At 29.9% G+C, this 14,964-nt stretch overlaps 2 protein-coding genes across 2 annotated transcripts; both read right to left on the bottom strand.

Annotated features, from left to right (window-relative positions):
• Window positions 1-3,829: 3,829 nt before the first annotated feature.
• On the bottom strand, window positions 3,830-4,941 carry LOC139429527 (uncharacterized). Its single transcript, XM_071195301.1, has 2 exons — window positions 4,929-4,941; window positions 3,830-4,779 (listed from the first exon to the last, which is right to left on the bottom strand). Exons 1-2 carry the CDS (start codon window positions 4,939-4,941, stop codon window positions 3,830-3,832), a joined length of 963 nt encoding a protein of 320 aa, XP_071051402.1.
• Window positions 4,942-6,729: 1,788 nt separating this feature from the next.
• LOC139429528 (uncharacterized) lies at window positions 6,730-7,692 on the bottom strand. The gene has a single exon (XM_071195302.1). It carries the CDS (start codon window positions 7,690-7,692, stop codon window positions 6,730-6,732), a length of 963 nt encoding a protein of 320 aa, XP_071051403.1.
• Window positions 7,693-14,964: the final 7,272 nt, after the last annotated feature.

Below are 14,964 nucleotides of genomic sequence, written 5' to 3' on the forward strand. Positions count from 1 at the left end.
ACAAAACTAGATACTGCGTACATAAGATTAGATACTGCTTGCACAGACTAGATATAGCTTGTTTAAGAATACATACTTTTGGCAGAAGACCAACCAGATGAGATCCACCATTGGGATCTCAGAAACCATAAGAAATGCAGAAATGGTTAAATGGGGGCAAAGTTGCGTATCTTAGAGGTCATCATTTTTCAACTAATTTTTTGGATCTAGCCGTTTTAGTTTTTAAAATATGGCCGAAAAACAAAAAACTTACTTTTTCGTTTTTTAAATAATAAAATCAACTATAATATGAATATTAAAACTGATGGAGAAAAATGTTGTGAATAAAAAATATTCCTAATGTATCAAGAAATCATAATCCACACTTATTTCATACTTATCTCTCACCAGTTTCTAATGATATGATATAAATCATAAAATGTCAAAATTGGACGATTTTTCTTAATAAAATCAACTATAATATAAATATTAAAACTGATGGAGAAAAATTTTATGAATAAAAAATATTCCTAATGCATTAAGAAATCATAATCCACACTTATTTCATACTTATCTCTCACCAGTTTCTAATGATATGATATAAATCATAAAATGTCAAAATTGGACGATTTTTATTAATAAAATCAACTATAATATAAGTACTAAAACTGATGGAGAAAAATGTTATGAATAAAAAATATTCCTAATGTATCGATAAATCATGATCAACACTTATTTCATAGTTATCTCTCAACAGTTTCTAATGATATGGTATAAATCACAAAATGTCAAAATTGGACGATTTTTCTTAATAAAATCAACTATAATATAAATATTAAAACTGATGGAGAAAAATATTATGAATAGAAAATATTGCTAATGCATCAAGAAATCATAACTCACACTTATTTCATACTTATCTTTCACCAGTTGCTAATGATATGGTATAAATCACAAAATGTCAAAATTGGACGATTTTTCTTAATAAAATCAACTATAATATAAATATTAAAACTGATGGAGAAAAATGTTATGAATAAAAAATATTCCTAATGCACCAAGAAATCATAATCCATAGTTATTTCATTTTTATCTCTCACCAGTTTCTAATGATATGGTATAAATCACAAGATGTCAAAATTGGACGATTTTTCTTAATAAAATCAACTATAATATAAATATTAAAACTGATGGAGAAAAATTTTATGAATAAAAAATATTCCTAATGCATCAAGAAATCATAATCCACACTTATTTCATACTTATCTCTCACCAGTTTCTAATGATATGGTATAAATCACAAGATGTCAAAATTGGACGATTTTTCTTAATAAAATCAACTGTAATATAAATATTAAAATTAATAGAGAAAAATGTTATGAATAAAAAATATTCCTAATGCATCAAGAAATCATAATCCACACTTATTTCATACTTATCTCTCACCAGTTTCTAATGATATGGTATAAATGATAAAATGTCAAAATTGGACGATTTTCCTTAATAAAATCAACTATAATATTAATATTAAAACTTATGGAGAAAAATTTTATGAATAAAAAATATTCCTAATGCATCAAGAAATCATAATCCATAATTATTTCATTTTTATCTATCACAAGTTTGTAGTGATATGGCATAAATCACAAAATGTCAAAATTGTACGAATTTCTTAATAAAATTAACTACTAAAAGTGATGGAGAAGGACGTTATGAATAAAAACTATTCCTAATGTAACGATAAATCATAATCAACACTTATTTCATACTTATCTTGTTGTATTATGTAGTTTATAAATAAGAATAAAAGTAGAAAACTACCTTACCGACAGACAGATCGAGACACAATGGCGCACAAGCGTGCTTAACAGTATTCTTACAATCAGAGCTTATTATCTTGTAATTAAGGTAGAACTGGGTTATTTCAAATATATTATTTTAAACAATTTACAAGTGATTGATTTATAACATATCTATCACCAGTTTCTAGTGATATGGCATAAATCACAAAATGTCAAAATTATACGATTTTTCTTAATAAAATTAACTACTAAAAGTGATTGAGAAGGACGTTATGAATAAAAACTATTCCTAATGTATCGATAAATCATAATCAACACTTATTTCATATTTATTTTGTTGTATTATGTAGTTTATAAATAACAATAAAAGTGGAAAACTACCTTACCGACAGACAGATCGAGACACAATGGCGCACAAGCGTGCTTAACAGTATTCTTACAATCAGAGCTTATTATCTTGTAATTAAGGTAGAACTGGGTTATTTCAAATATATTATTTTAAACAATCTACAAGTGATTGATTTATAACATATCTATCACCAGTTTCTAGTGATATGGCATAAATCACAAAATGTCAAAATTATACGATTTTTCTTAATAAAATTAACTACTAAAAGTGATTGAGAAAGACGTTATGAATAAAAACTATTCCTAATGTATCGATAAATCATAATCAACACTTATTTCATATTTATCTTGTTGTATTATGTAGTTTATAAATAAGAATAAAAGTAGAAAACTACCTTACCGACAGACAGATCGAGACATTATGGCGCACAAGCGTGCTTAACAGAATTCTTACAATCAGAGCTTATTATCTTGTTATTACGGTAGAACTGGGTTATTTCATTTTTTTATTTTAAACAATCTACAAGTGATTGATTTAAAACATATCTATCACCAGTTTCTAGTGATATGGCATAAATCACAAAATGTCAAAATTGTACGATTTTTCTTAATAAAATTAACTACTAAAAGTGATGGAGAAGGACGTTATGAATAAAAACTATTCCTAATGTATCAATAAATCATAATCAACACTAATTTCATATTTATCTTGTTGTATTTTGTAGTTTATAAATAAGAATAAAAGTAGAAAACTACCTTACCGACAGACAGATCGAGACACAATGGCGCACAAGCGTGCTTAAGAGTATTCTTACAATCAGAGCTTATTATCTTGTTATTAAGGTAGAACTGGGTTATTTCAAATATATTATTTTAAACAATCTACAAGCGATTGATTTATAACATATCTATCACCAGTTTCTGTGAGTGATATGGCATATATTACAAAATGTCAAAAATTTGGATACTGACAGATATTTAAATTTTATTTATGTCAAGCTAGATACTGCTTGCACAAGACTATGCTGCTTATTGAAGAGTAAATACTATTGGTAGAAAATTGGATAGTGGAGCTAGAAGACTAGATACTGCTTGTACATGATAATATGGCTTGCAGAAGAATACATAGTCTTGATGGAAGATTGGATACTGCAGGTAGAACATTAGATGCTGCTTGCATAATATTAGAAGTTCTGTTCGCAGAAGACTAGATACTGTTTGCATAAGACTAGATATGGCTTGTTCAAGAATACATAACGTTGGCAGAAGACTATATATTGCTAGTAAAGACTAGATAGTGCTCATCGTTTCAAAGCACGATATAAAATACCGTCTCTATTAATGATGACACTCTATTAATCATTCTAAGGCTAGTTTAATGGCATTCATAATAACCAGATTAAAATTGATTCGATTCTTTCATTTGAGGAGATTTGAAAGTGAAAGTTTGTCAAAAAAGAATTGATACAGCAAAATAAGACTCTTAGATATTGTCGACTTTGGCCAGAACACTGGTTAAATCATTAATTACTTCTTGTCATTTATTATTTTGAATAATAATGTACTAGTTGATGTAAAAGTGGTTGCCTACACATTTAGTTATTTAAATTTTTAAATATTTTATTGGAAACCAACGATAACAAGAAACAGACAACATACAATTTAAATAATTCTTATAAATAATAAAATTTGAGTTTAATTTAACAATGGTCATGACCACCATAACCGCCGCCGCCACCATGACCGCCGTAATCTCCAATGTGACCACCGCCGTGACCCCAATCATGGCCGCCATCGTCTCCACCATGGCCCCAACCGTAACCACCATCATCATGGCCACCATAATCTCCACCGTGACCACCGTAATCACCTCCATGACCACCGTAATCACCTCCATGGCCACCGTAATCACCACCATGACCTCCACCACCACCTCCTCCATGTCCTCCACTACCTCCGCCATGACCTCCACTGCCACCACCTCCGTGGCCTCCTCCTCCGTATCCGCCATGTCCTCCACCGCCTCCACTACTTCCACCATGACCTCCACCGCCACCACCTCCATGGCCGCCTCCTCCTCCATGTCCACCACCACCACCTCCGTGCCCGCCGCCTCCGTAACCACCATGGCCTCCTCCTCCACTTCCTCCATGTCCTCCACTACTTCCGCCATGACCTCCTCCGCCACCACCTCCGTGTCCTCCTCCTCCATGTCCTCCGCCACCTCCACCGTGTCCACCACCACCTCCGTGTCCTCCACCGCCTCCTCCTCCATGCCCACCACCTCCGTATCCACTATGACCTCCTCCGCCACCACCTCCGTGACCTCCACCGCTTCCTCCTCCGTGTCCACCGCCTCCATATCCACCATGACCTCCTCCGCCACTACCACCGTGACCTCCACCGCCTCCTCCTCCGTGTCCACCGCCTCCGTATCCACCATGACCTCCTCCGCCACTACCACCGTGACCACCACCGCCTCCTCCTCCATGTCCACCGTGTCCTCCGCCGCCACCACCTCCGTGACCTCCACCACCTCCTCCTCCATGTCCACCGCCTCCGTATCCACCATGACCTCCTCCGCCACCACCACCGTGACCACCACCGCCTCCTCCTCCATGTCCACCGCCACCACCTCCATGTCCGCCACCTTAAAAAGAATTGAAAATAAAAATTAAGTCAACTTGGCGTGACTCGTTTTGGCAAATATAATAATAATAATAATATATGTTTATTGATGATGTGACAATAATAATTAAAATAGTACAATTCAAAACAAAATAGCTTTAACCTTATTACTTATTATATACATAATGAGTTTTACAATATACTCAACAAGCACATCATCAAAAATCAAAATTAGTCGTGTTAAGTACAAAATTTTTTGTAATTCGCTACGGTAATGGAAGCTATAACAGTACTCAAACGGGTGCTGTAATGAGACTCCTTACAGCATCCGATGCTGTAATGAGATTTTAGTAACATTTTATGGAACCAGTTCAAGTTGGTGACATTGGGTCATTAATTTTTCTAGTTGTCAATGTGACAATTTTTGTCTATGGATGTTTAAACACGTTCTTAGCATCGAATACAAGGTCCACAATGATGAGGACATTGACTCTGAGCAATTTCTCTTATTTTGGGAGGTGTACATCAAACATTTTTTTCAGGTGAATATATTTTGTGTTTTGACAGTTTCTAATTGTCAATTCAAAGTTTCTATTTTCAAGTGTTCCGGTGTTACCAACTGCTGCATACCTATTTCCCTACATTGCCAAAATTTACTTTATTTTTGTTAAAAAAAAGTATAAAAACGCGAATTACAAAAAATAGCATAAAAAACACGTTTCATAAGACTTAAAGCACTCATTCATTAAAAAACTCGTGGCTTCGCCACTCGTTTTTCAACTTGAATTCGTGCATTTCAAGCGTGTCTTACGAAACTTGTTTTTTAATATACTATTACCTAATTCCGTTATGAAATCGTTATTTATATTACAAGTGGGCTAGAAACATAATTACTGTACGAGTGTGGTAATCACACGAGTACTGTAATTATGCTCTAGCACACGTGTGATATACAACATTTTATCTACGACTGCTAAAAATTACTTAAAAATCAATTTTTTTAAAAAGGTCTATTTTGACATTGACATATAAAAATATTTTGAAATGATTGTTGACAATTTTGAATTAATGTCAGTTTCAATAACACGTTTATTCATCTGGAATAAGTGTTTCGAAATGTAAAAACATAACAATTAATGTTTATAATAAATAGTCTTGTTCTAATTAGGCTAATGAACTTCATTATATAACTCAAATCACCTCAAATGAGTGTGGTAATGATAACTTATCCAAGCAGTCGTAGATAACAGTTATTTATGCAACCAGTTATGAAAAGACTAATTTTTCGAAGCGAGTTTTGCAAATTACGCGAGTTAAACAAAATTAGACGTTTCATAACGTGTTAAGTACAAAATTTTATCTAATTCCATTGAAAAAGTAATTTTTATTCAAAATTTGACTTATTACGTAATGATTTCATTACATCACTAGTTATAAAAAAAGTAACTATTAATTTTTTATAACTAGTAATGTAATGATTTTATTACATCACTAGTGATGTAATGAATTCCATTACCTGACTACAAATTGATAAATTGACATCTGTCACTAATAGAATATGTCAAATTTTGAAGAAAAATTCCTTTTTTCAATGGAATTAGATAAAATAAATTAATAAATAAAATAATTTTATAGAAACGTTTCGTAATAGAACATGATCGATATTAATTAGATTGCTCAATTTCTTTGGCGTTAAGTAACCGATTTAGAAAAAAAAAATTTAGTAATTGAAACTGGAACTAAAATGTAAAACATAACGGTGATCTAATAAAGTTAATAAAACAAAGGAAATTAATATCTCTACTTGAAGGTTGCACTTTTTGCATTAATAATACTGTATTAATGCAAATTAAACCGTAATTTTAATAAAGTGAGTCATAAATAATAAGAAATTGGTTTATAATTAAAATTATGTATATTCCTTCATTGTTGAAATACAAGATTAATTTTATAATAATTTGTTTAAATTTATTTAATGCTTACCACCGCCTCCGTGGCCACCCCCTCCTCCGCCTCCACTGCTTGATTCATCGCTATGACTATTTCCCCATTTTTTATGCCCGGAGTCACCACCTTTCTTTCCATATTTCTCACCGTGGGAATAACTTTCTTCATGTCCACCACCATTTTTATGTCCTTTATCGTCATGATAATGTCCCCCTTTTTCATGATGTCCCTTTTTGCCATAATGATCTTCGTGATGTCCTCCTTTAGAATGTCCTCCTTTCTGTTCACCTCCCTTCTTGTAACCATCTTCATGGTGGAAACCACCTCCTTTTTCGTGATGTCCTTCGTCGTGATCTTCGTCGTAGAAATGAGTTTCTTTTTTATAAGCTTCCGATTTCTTTATTTGATGTCCTCCATTGGTGCTGTGTCCTTTTTTGTATTCACCTTTTTCGCCGAAATCGCTTCCTTTTTCACCCTTTTCACCTTTTTCGTGATGGGCATGATAACCATCGTCGTGGTGGCTCCCTTTTTTGCTACCACCTTCTTCGCCATAATGTCCTTTATGTCCTTCTTTGTCATGGTGACCTTTTTCACCTTTTTCATAATCATGGTAACCTTTATAACCTTTTTCTCCTTTATCACCTTTTTCACCGAAATGACCAGAATGATTTTCGCTACCTCCTCCGTGTTTGAATGATGAGGAACCTCCTCCACCACCACCACCACCTCCTCCATGACCTCCACCACCTCCTCCGTGACCTCCACCACCTCCTCCATGTCCTCCACCACCTCCTCCATGTCCTCCACCGCCACCTCCTCCATGTCCTCCACCGCCACCTCCTCCTCCATGTCCTCCACCTCCTCCTCCTCCATAACTACTAGCAGATGCAATTAAATCATCTCTTTTTTGTCTAGTAATTTCTTTAGATGAAACTAGATAAATTGTGGTGGCTAAAAGACCAAAAACTAATAGTTTTTGGTGGTTCATGTTTGCAGTGAACTGCTTCAAGTTGAATACTGATTTGTATTTGAAAGATTTTGTGAATTTATATCGCCCGTTTTGGTCGGAAAAAGATGACAAAAAATCCAACAATTTCTTAGTTGATCTCATTGCTTTCACCACGCTCCAATTTTACGCCCAACAACGATTCTGGTTGGGCAGGTGTACGGACGGAGTGTGCAATACGCGGATTTCACGCTTGTTTATCGATTAGTCGTTTTGTTTTTAAGTAATAATTACGTTTTCTTGAAACGATATTCGTTTTTGGACAGTTATTAGGTTGTAGGCATATTAAAACAAATTTTAAAGGAAATTAAACCGGTTGTGAATTAATAATGAAAGGAAATCGGTATGTAAGTTGTGTTTATATGAGTGTGGATTTGTCGAGATTAGATCGTAGAAAGGGATATGGAACTAATCGAAAATTGATGGATTGTGGGAAAGTATTTTATTAAAATTTGTGTTAAGTTTAAAAATAAAAATGTTTTGGTTTGAAAAATTTTTACTTAATAGATTAGAGTTACATAAATTTAAATTTTATTGTGTTTCTTGTCCATAACCGTCATGGTGTTTCTTAATTCTCCGTTATTAATTTGCGGAAAATTCTCGATTTGTTTTGTCCCAATAGTTTTGCTCAATAAGTCGATCATATTTTGTAAAGTCAATTTTGTAAAGTTATTGTAAAAAAGTCTATTTGAACAAGAACAATAAACATCTCAATTTTATTTTCTTATCGTTTATACTATTATCAGAGATTATTAACATAAAACACAAAGTGTCAAAATTTGACCATTTTTCTTAATAAATTGAACTACTTATAACGTAAGTACTAAAACTGATGGAGAAGAACGTTATGAATAAAAAATATTGCTAATGCATCAAGAAATTATAATTCATAATTATTTCATAGTTATCTATCATCAGTTTTTAGTGATATAGCATAAATCACAAAATGTCAAAATTAGACGATTTTTCTTAATAAAATTAACTATAACGAATGTACTAAAAGTGATGGAGAAAAATGTTATGAATAAAAAATATTGCTAATGCATCAATAAATCATAATGCATAATTATTTCATATTTATCCATCACCAGTTTTTAGTGATATGGCATAAATCACAAAATGTGAAACTTGGGCGATTTTCCTTAATAAAATCTATTATAATATGAGTAGTAATATTGATGGAGAAAATCGTTATGAATAAAAAATATTCCTAATACATCAAGAAATCATCATCCATAATTATTTCATATTTATCTATCATCAGTTTTTAGTAATATAGCATAAATCACAAAATGTCAAAATTGACGATTTTTCTTAATAAAATGAACTACTTATGTATAACGTAAGTACTAATACTGATGGAGAAGAATGTTATGAATAAAAAATATTGCTAATGCATCAAGAAATCATCATCCATAATCATTTCATATTTATTTATCATCAGTTTTTAGCGATATAGCATAAATCACAAAATATCAAAATTGGACAATTTTCCTTAATAAAATCAACTATAACGTATGTACTAAAAATGATATGAATAAAAAGTATTCCTACTGCATTAAGAAACCATAATCCATCATTATATCATATCTATTTATATTCAGTTTCTAATGATATAGCATAAACCACAAAATGCCAAAATTGGACGATTTTCCTTAATAAAATCTACTATAATATGAGTAGTAATATTGATGGAGAAAAATGTTATGAATAAAAAATATTCATAATGCATCAAGAAATCATAATCCACACTTATTTCATACTTATCTCTTACTAGTTTCTAATGATATGATATAAATCATGAAATGTCAAAATTGGAAGATTTTTCTTAATAAAATCAACTACAATATAAATATTAAAACTGATGGAGAAAAATATTATGAATAAAAAATATTCCTACTGCATCAAGAAACCATAATCCATAATTATATCATATCTATTTACATTCAGTTTCTAATGATATAGCATAAATCACAAAATGTCAAAAAAAGACGATTTTTCTTAATAAAATCAACTATAATATAAATATTAAAACTAATGGAGAAAAATGTTATGAATAAAAAATATTCCTAATGCACCAAGAAATCATAATCCACACTTATTTCATACTTATCTCTTACTAGTTTCTAATGATATGATATAAATCATGAAATGTCAAAATTGGACGATTTTTCTTAAAAAAATCAACTATAATATAAATATTAAAACTGATGGAGAAAAATGTTATGAATAAAAAATATTCCTAATGTATCGATAAATCATGATCAACACTTATTTCATATTCATCTCTCACCAGTTTTTAATGATATGGTATAAATCACATAATGTCAAAATTGGACGATTTTTCTTAATAAACTCAACTATAATATAAATATTAAAACTGATGGAGAAAAATGTTATGAATAGAAAATATTGCTAATGCATCAAGAAATCATAACCCACACTTTTTTCATACTTATCTTTCACCAGTTTCTAATGATATGGTATAAAACACAAAATGTCAAAATTGGACGATTTTTCTTAATAAAATCACCTATAATATAAATATAAAAAAATGATGGAGAAAAATGTTATGAATAGAAAATATTGCTAATGCATCAAGAAATCATAACCAACACTTATTTCATACTTATCTTTCACCAGTTTCTAATGATATGGCATAAATCACAAAATGTCAAAATTGGACGATTTTTCTTAATAAAAGCAACTATAATTATAAGTACTAAAACTGATGGAGAAAAATGTTATGAATAAAAAGTATTTCTAATACACCAAGAAATCATAATCCACACTTATTTCATACTTATCTCTCACCAGTTTCAGTATAAATCACAAAATGTCAAAATTGGACGATTTTTCTTAATAAAATCAACTATAATATAAATATTAAAACTGGAGAAAAATGTTATGAATAGAAAATATTGTTAATGCATCAAGAAATCATCATCCATTATTATTTCAGATTTATCTATCACCATTTTCTAGTGATATAGCCTTTGATTATATATAATATGGATTGAGCTAACTGAATATATCTACTAACAAAAATGTGTCTCAAGGTGAATAGACGCAGATGGAAAGCGATAATGTGAAAGTGTAACAAAGATGGACATAAAACGGTACTAAACAGACGGGCACATACGCACAAAAGTGTCAAACCTCTTCCATTTGACGTTTATCGTTTTGTTGTGTCACAGCCAGTCACACCGTTATGTTTAAAAATGTATTGTTTCGTGTGCAAAGTTCGCGATAATACAGTTTCACATCACCTGTAAGTATTATAAATGTTACTTCTAATTGATAGTTTTTTATCTTATAAATTAACGCACGCCCATTATATGTCAGTACGCTTCTATGTCTATCTCGGTTCGATCACCTTGCGCAAGCTATCTCTCTCGTTGGCTCAATCCATATTATATATAATCAAAGGATATAGCATAAAATCCAAATGGTCAAAATTTGACGATTTTCTTTAATAAAATCTACTATAATATATAACAACCAAGTTCAAGTGAAAACATGTTAACAGAAGAAATTAGAAATGAAACAACGATTAAAAGGCAGTTATATGAAGGAGTCGTAAATGGGGCTGTTACTCCTAAAGCCTATAAAAATTTCTGTCAGTAAAACACAGAAATTGAAAGATCAAAAAAGGCTTCGTATACTAACTATATTGAAAATTCTATATTAATGCATTCAGGAGATGCAAAAAATCAAATAATTATTTTGATCTAAACGTATTTCGACTAGTGTATGAAAATGATATAGGTAGATGTACTTAATGCTGCTAATGCATATTTCATAAATAGTGTATAAATTTCTTTCGCATTTTATTTAAGTGATGCAATAGAACTTCTTTTCTGATGCTCTCTCTGAACCATTGAGTAATGTTATCAATTTGTCCTTTTCTACGGGCGTTTTTCCAGCAAGCGTTAAAAAAACAGTAATTAAACCATTGTATAAGAAAGAAGATCGATATTGTAAGTAGAAAATTAATCAAGCTTTTTAAAGTAATCCGTAATTTTCTTTTGGCTTAAAGTGGACAACCGCTCTTTGTCGAAAAAATCTTCTATTAAATGTAAAGAATTATGAATATTATTTGGAACATTCTCTCTTGATTATACAAAGGTTTCAAGCTTTCTAAGAGACGAATAAGCTTCATCAAATGTAGGCATAACCATAAGTATTTCATTTTCAAGATTCTCACCCTCATCTCATTCTGAAACAATAAGAACGTTAGGTTTGTTTTGGTTCAAGAGTCTGTAGTTTCTGAGTCTATGTGGTTTGATTCTGTAGTTAAAATTACTTACAGAGCGGATTCGAATATTTTATTCTTTACTAAATTCGACTTATAGAAGTAAAATTCGAAGGAAACACATTTGAAACCTAATCAAATGCTTGAGCTTATGAAAATTATATAAGGATAATTCGAGATATAGAAGTTCGAGTTAGGGGAATTTCACTGTACTTATAACGTCAATAGTAATTAGATCTTCTTCATTATCTCCAATATTAATTTAAAATTTTATAAAAACCGTTTTTTATTTTGATTTTTTGACAATACCTGTCAAATTTGTATAAATTTGGTGACGGTTGGTATGATTAACAGGGAATTTTGGTTATATCATGTTTTTAAGTTAATGTCTCATTTTGACATTTGAAGTTTTTAAAGAAAATTTTATTTTTGGCTTTATTATTTATTAAGAAATAATTGAAATCAAATTTACGCGAAATAGGCGTAATTTATTTAGAGTTATTGAAAATGTTACTAAAATTAGAATAATAATATTCATTTAGGTTTAATACCAACAGAAAAACGAAAAATTTTAATTTGACTTTAGGTTGTATAATTTATATTTTTTCAATTTCTTAACGGACGTAAGTCCAAATAAATCTGATCTTCATCAATACCATTATGTTGATTAAATTGTTGACTTAAGTTTAGTGTGTTCTAGTTTTAGTTTAACAAAAAATATAACGTTTAAATTATTTAAATTCTCAAATTAATTAATAAGTATTTAATAAATACCTAAATTAAATCCTGTTGGGCCGGAATTTTCGAACCAAAATCGATCCCCAGCTCGCGTTCTGTAGAATTGTTCGGTTAAAATACATAAAAATGTTGGTCCTGATAAGGTACCGGGTACCAAAAGATAAAGATAAAGATTTGCCAATCTATTTACGTTCTAAAACAAGAAAGATTTGCGTTAAGACACAATATTATTGAAATAAAAAAATTAAATTTAAACATAACCTGTCAAAATAATAATTTGACATATTATTGTGAAGTTGGTGATTATTGGTGACAATTCATTTATGTCACTTTGACGTTATTTAAAAAGATAACATCATTAACTCGTTAAACGATATGGTATTTTAGCTCAATTAAACTTATTTCTTCACAAAATTTAATAATTCAAGCAAGAAATGTAATGGCAGGGTTTAAATGTCAAAACTGACTTAATATAGATGATTGCCGCTAGATGGGGTGAGCAAATATTTAAAAGAAAAGCAATTTTTAAGATAAAAAAATTTTAATTATAAAAGTTTGAAATCTTTACCTGAATGAAGATTAATGTTTCCTTATTATCTTAAAAAAATTGTTAATTAATGTTTTTTTCTAAAAAATAAATTAAATCCTCAAAAATTTTAGTGACAGATAAAAGTTAGGTTATGTTTTCTTCAATTTCGGGAAAAAATCACTTCTTAGAGTCCATAACCACTGTAAATAAATGATTCTGATGTGGATTTTAGCTCAATTAAACTTATTTATTGATAAAATTTAATAATCTTAGCAAGAAATGTAATCGTAGGGATTAAATGTCAAAACTGACTTAATATGGATGGTTGTCGCTAGATGGGGTTAACAACCATTAGAAAAGAAAGAATTTTTAACGATAAAAAAGATAATAATCATAAAACTTTGAAATCTTTACCTGAATGAAGATTAATGTTTCCTTATTATCTTAAAAAAATTATTTAATAAATTGTTTTTCTAGAAAATAAATTAATTCCTCAAAAATTTTAAAGTTACAGATAAAAGTTAGGTTATGTTTTCGTGTTTTCTTCAATTTCGGGAAAAATCTCCTTAGAGTCCATAACCACTGTAAATAAATGATTTGCGAGTCCAAAAATGTATTTTGATAGGAATTTAGGATCAATTAAACTTATTTTTTCGCAAAATTTAATCATTTTAGCAAGAAATGTAATCGAAGGATTTAAATCTCAAAACTGACTTAATATAGATGGTTGCCGCTAGATGGAGCGCGCAATTATTTAGAAGAGAAGAAATTTTTAAGATAAAAAAAATAATAATCATAAAAATTTGAAATCTTTACCTGAATGAAGATTAATGGTTCCTTATTACCTTAAAAAAATTATTTAATAAATTCTTTTTCTAGAAAATAAATTAAATCCTCAAAAATTTTAAAGTGACAGATAAAAGTTAGGTTATGTTTTCATTTCTTCTTTAATTTCGGGGAAAGATCACTTCCTAAAGTCAATAATCACTATAAATGATTAGTTTGAGAGTCCAAAAACGTATTCTGATGTGGATTTTAGCTCAATTAAACTTATTTATTGATAAAATTTAATAATTTTAGCAAGAAATGTAATCGTAGGGATTAAATGTCAAAACTGACTTAATATGGATGGTTGTCGCTAGATGGGGTTAACAACCATTTAGAAAAGAAAGAATTTTTAACGATAAAAAAGATAATAATCATAAAACTTTGAAATGTTTACCTGAATGAAGATTAATGGTTCCTTATTATCTTAAAAAAATCATTTAACAAGTTTTTCTTCTAGAAAATAAATTAAATCCTCAAAAATTTTAAAGTGACAGATAAAAGTTAGGTTATGTTTTCATTTCTTCTTTAATTTCGGGGAAAGATCACTTCTTAAAGTCAATAATCACTATAAATGATTAGTTTGAGAGTCCAAAAACGTATTCTGATGTGGATTTTAGCTCAATTAAACTTATTTATTGATAAAATTTAATAATTTTAGCAAGAAATGTAATCGTAGGGATTAAATGTCAAAACTGACTTAATATGGATGGTTGTCGCTAGATGGGGTTAACAACCATTTAGAAAAGAAAGAATTTTTAACGATAAAAAAGATAATAATCGTAAAACTTTGAAATCTTTACCTGAATGAAGATTAATGTTTGTTATTATATTAAAAAAATTATTTAATAAATTTTTTTTCTAGAAAATAAATTAATTCCTCAAAAATTTTGAAGTGACAGATAAA

Source organism: Onthophagus taurus, chromosome 3, assembly GCF_036711975.1.
Source record: "Onthophagus taurus isolate NC chromosome 3, IU_Otau_3.0, whole genome shotgun sequence".
Taxonomy (NCBI): domain Eukaryota; kingdom Metazoa; phylum Arthropoda; class Insecta; order Coleoptera; family Scarabaeidae; genus Onthophagus; species Onthophagus taurus.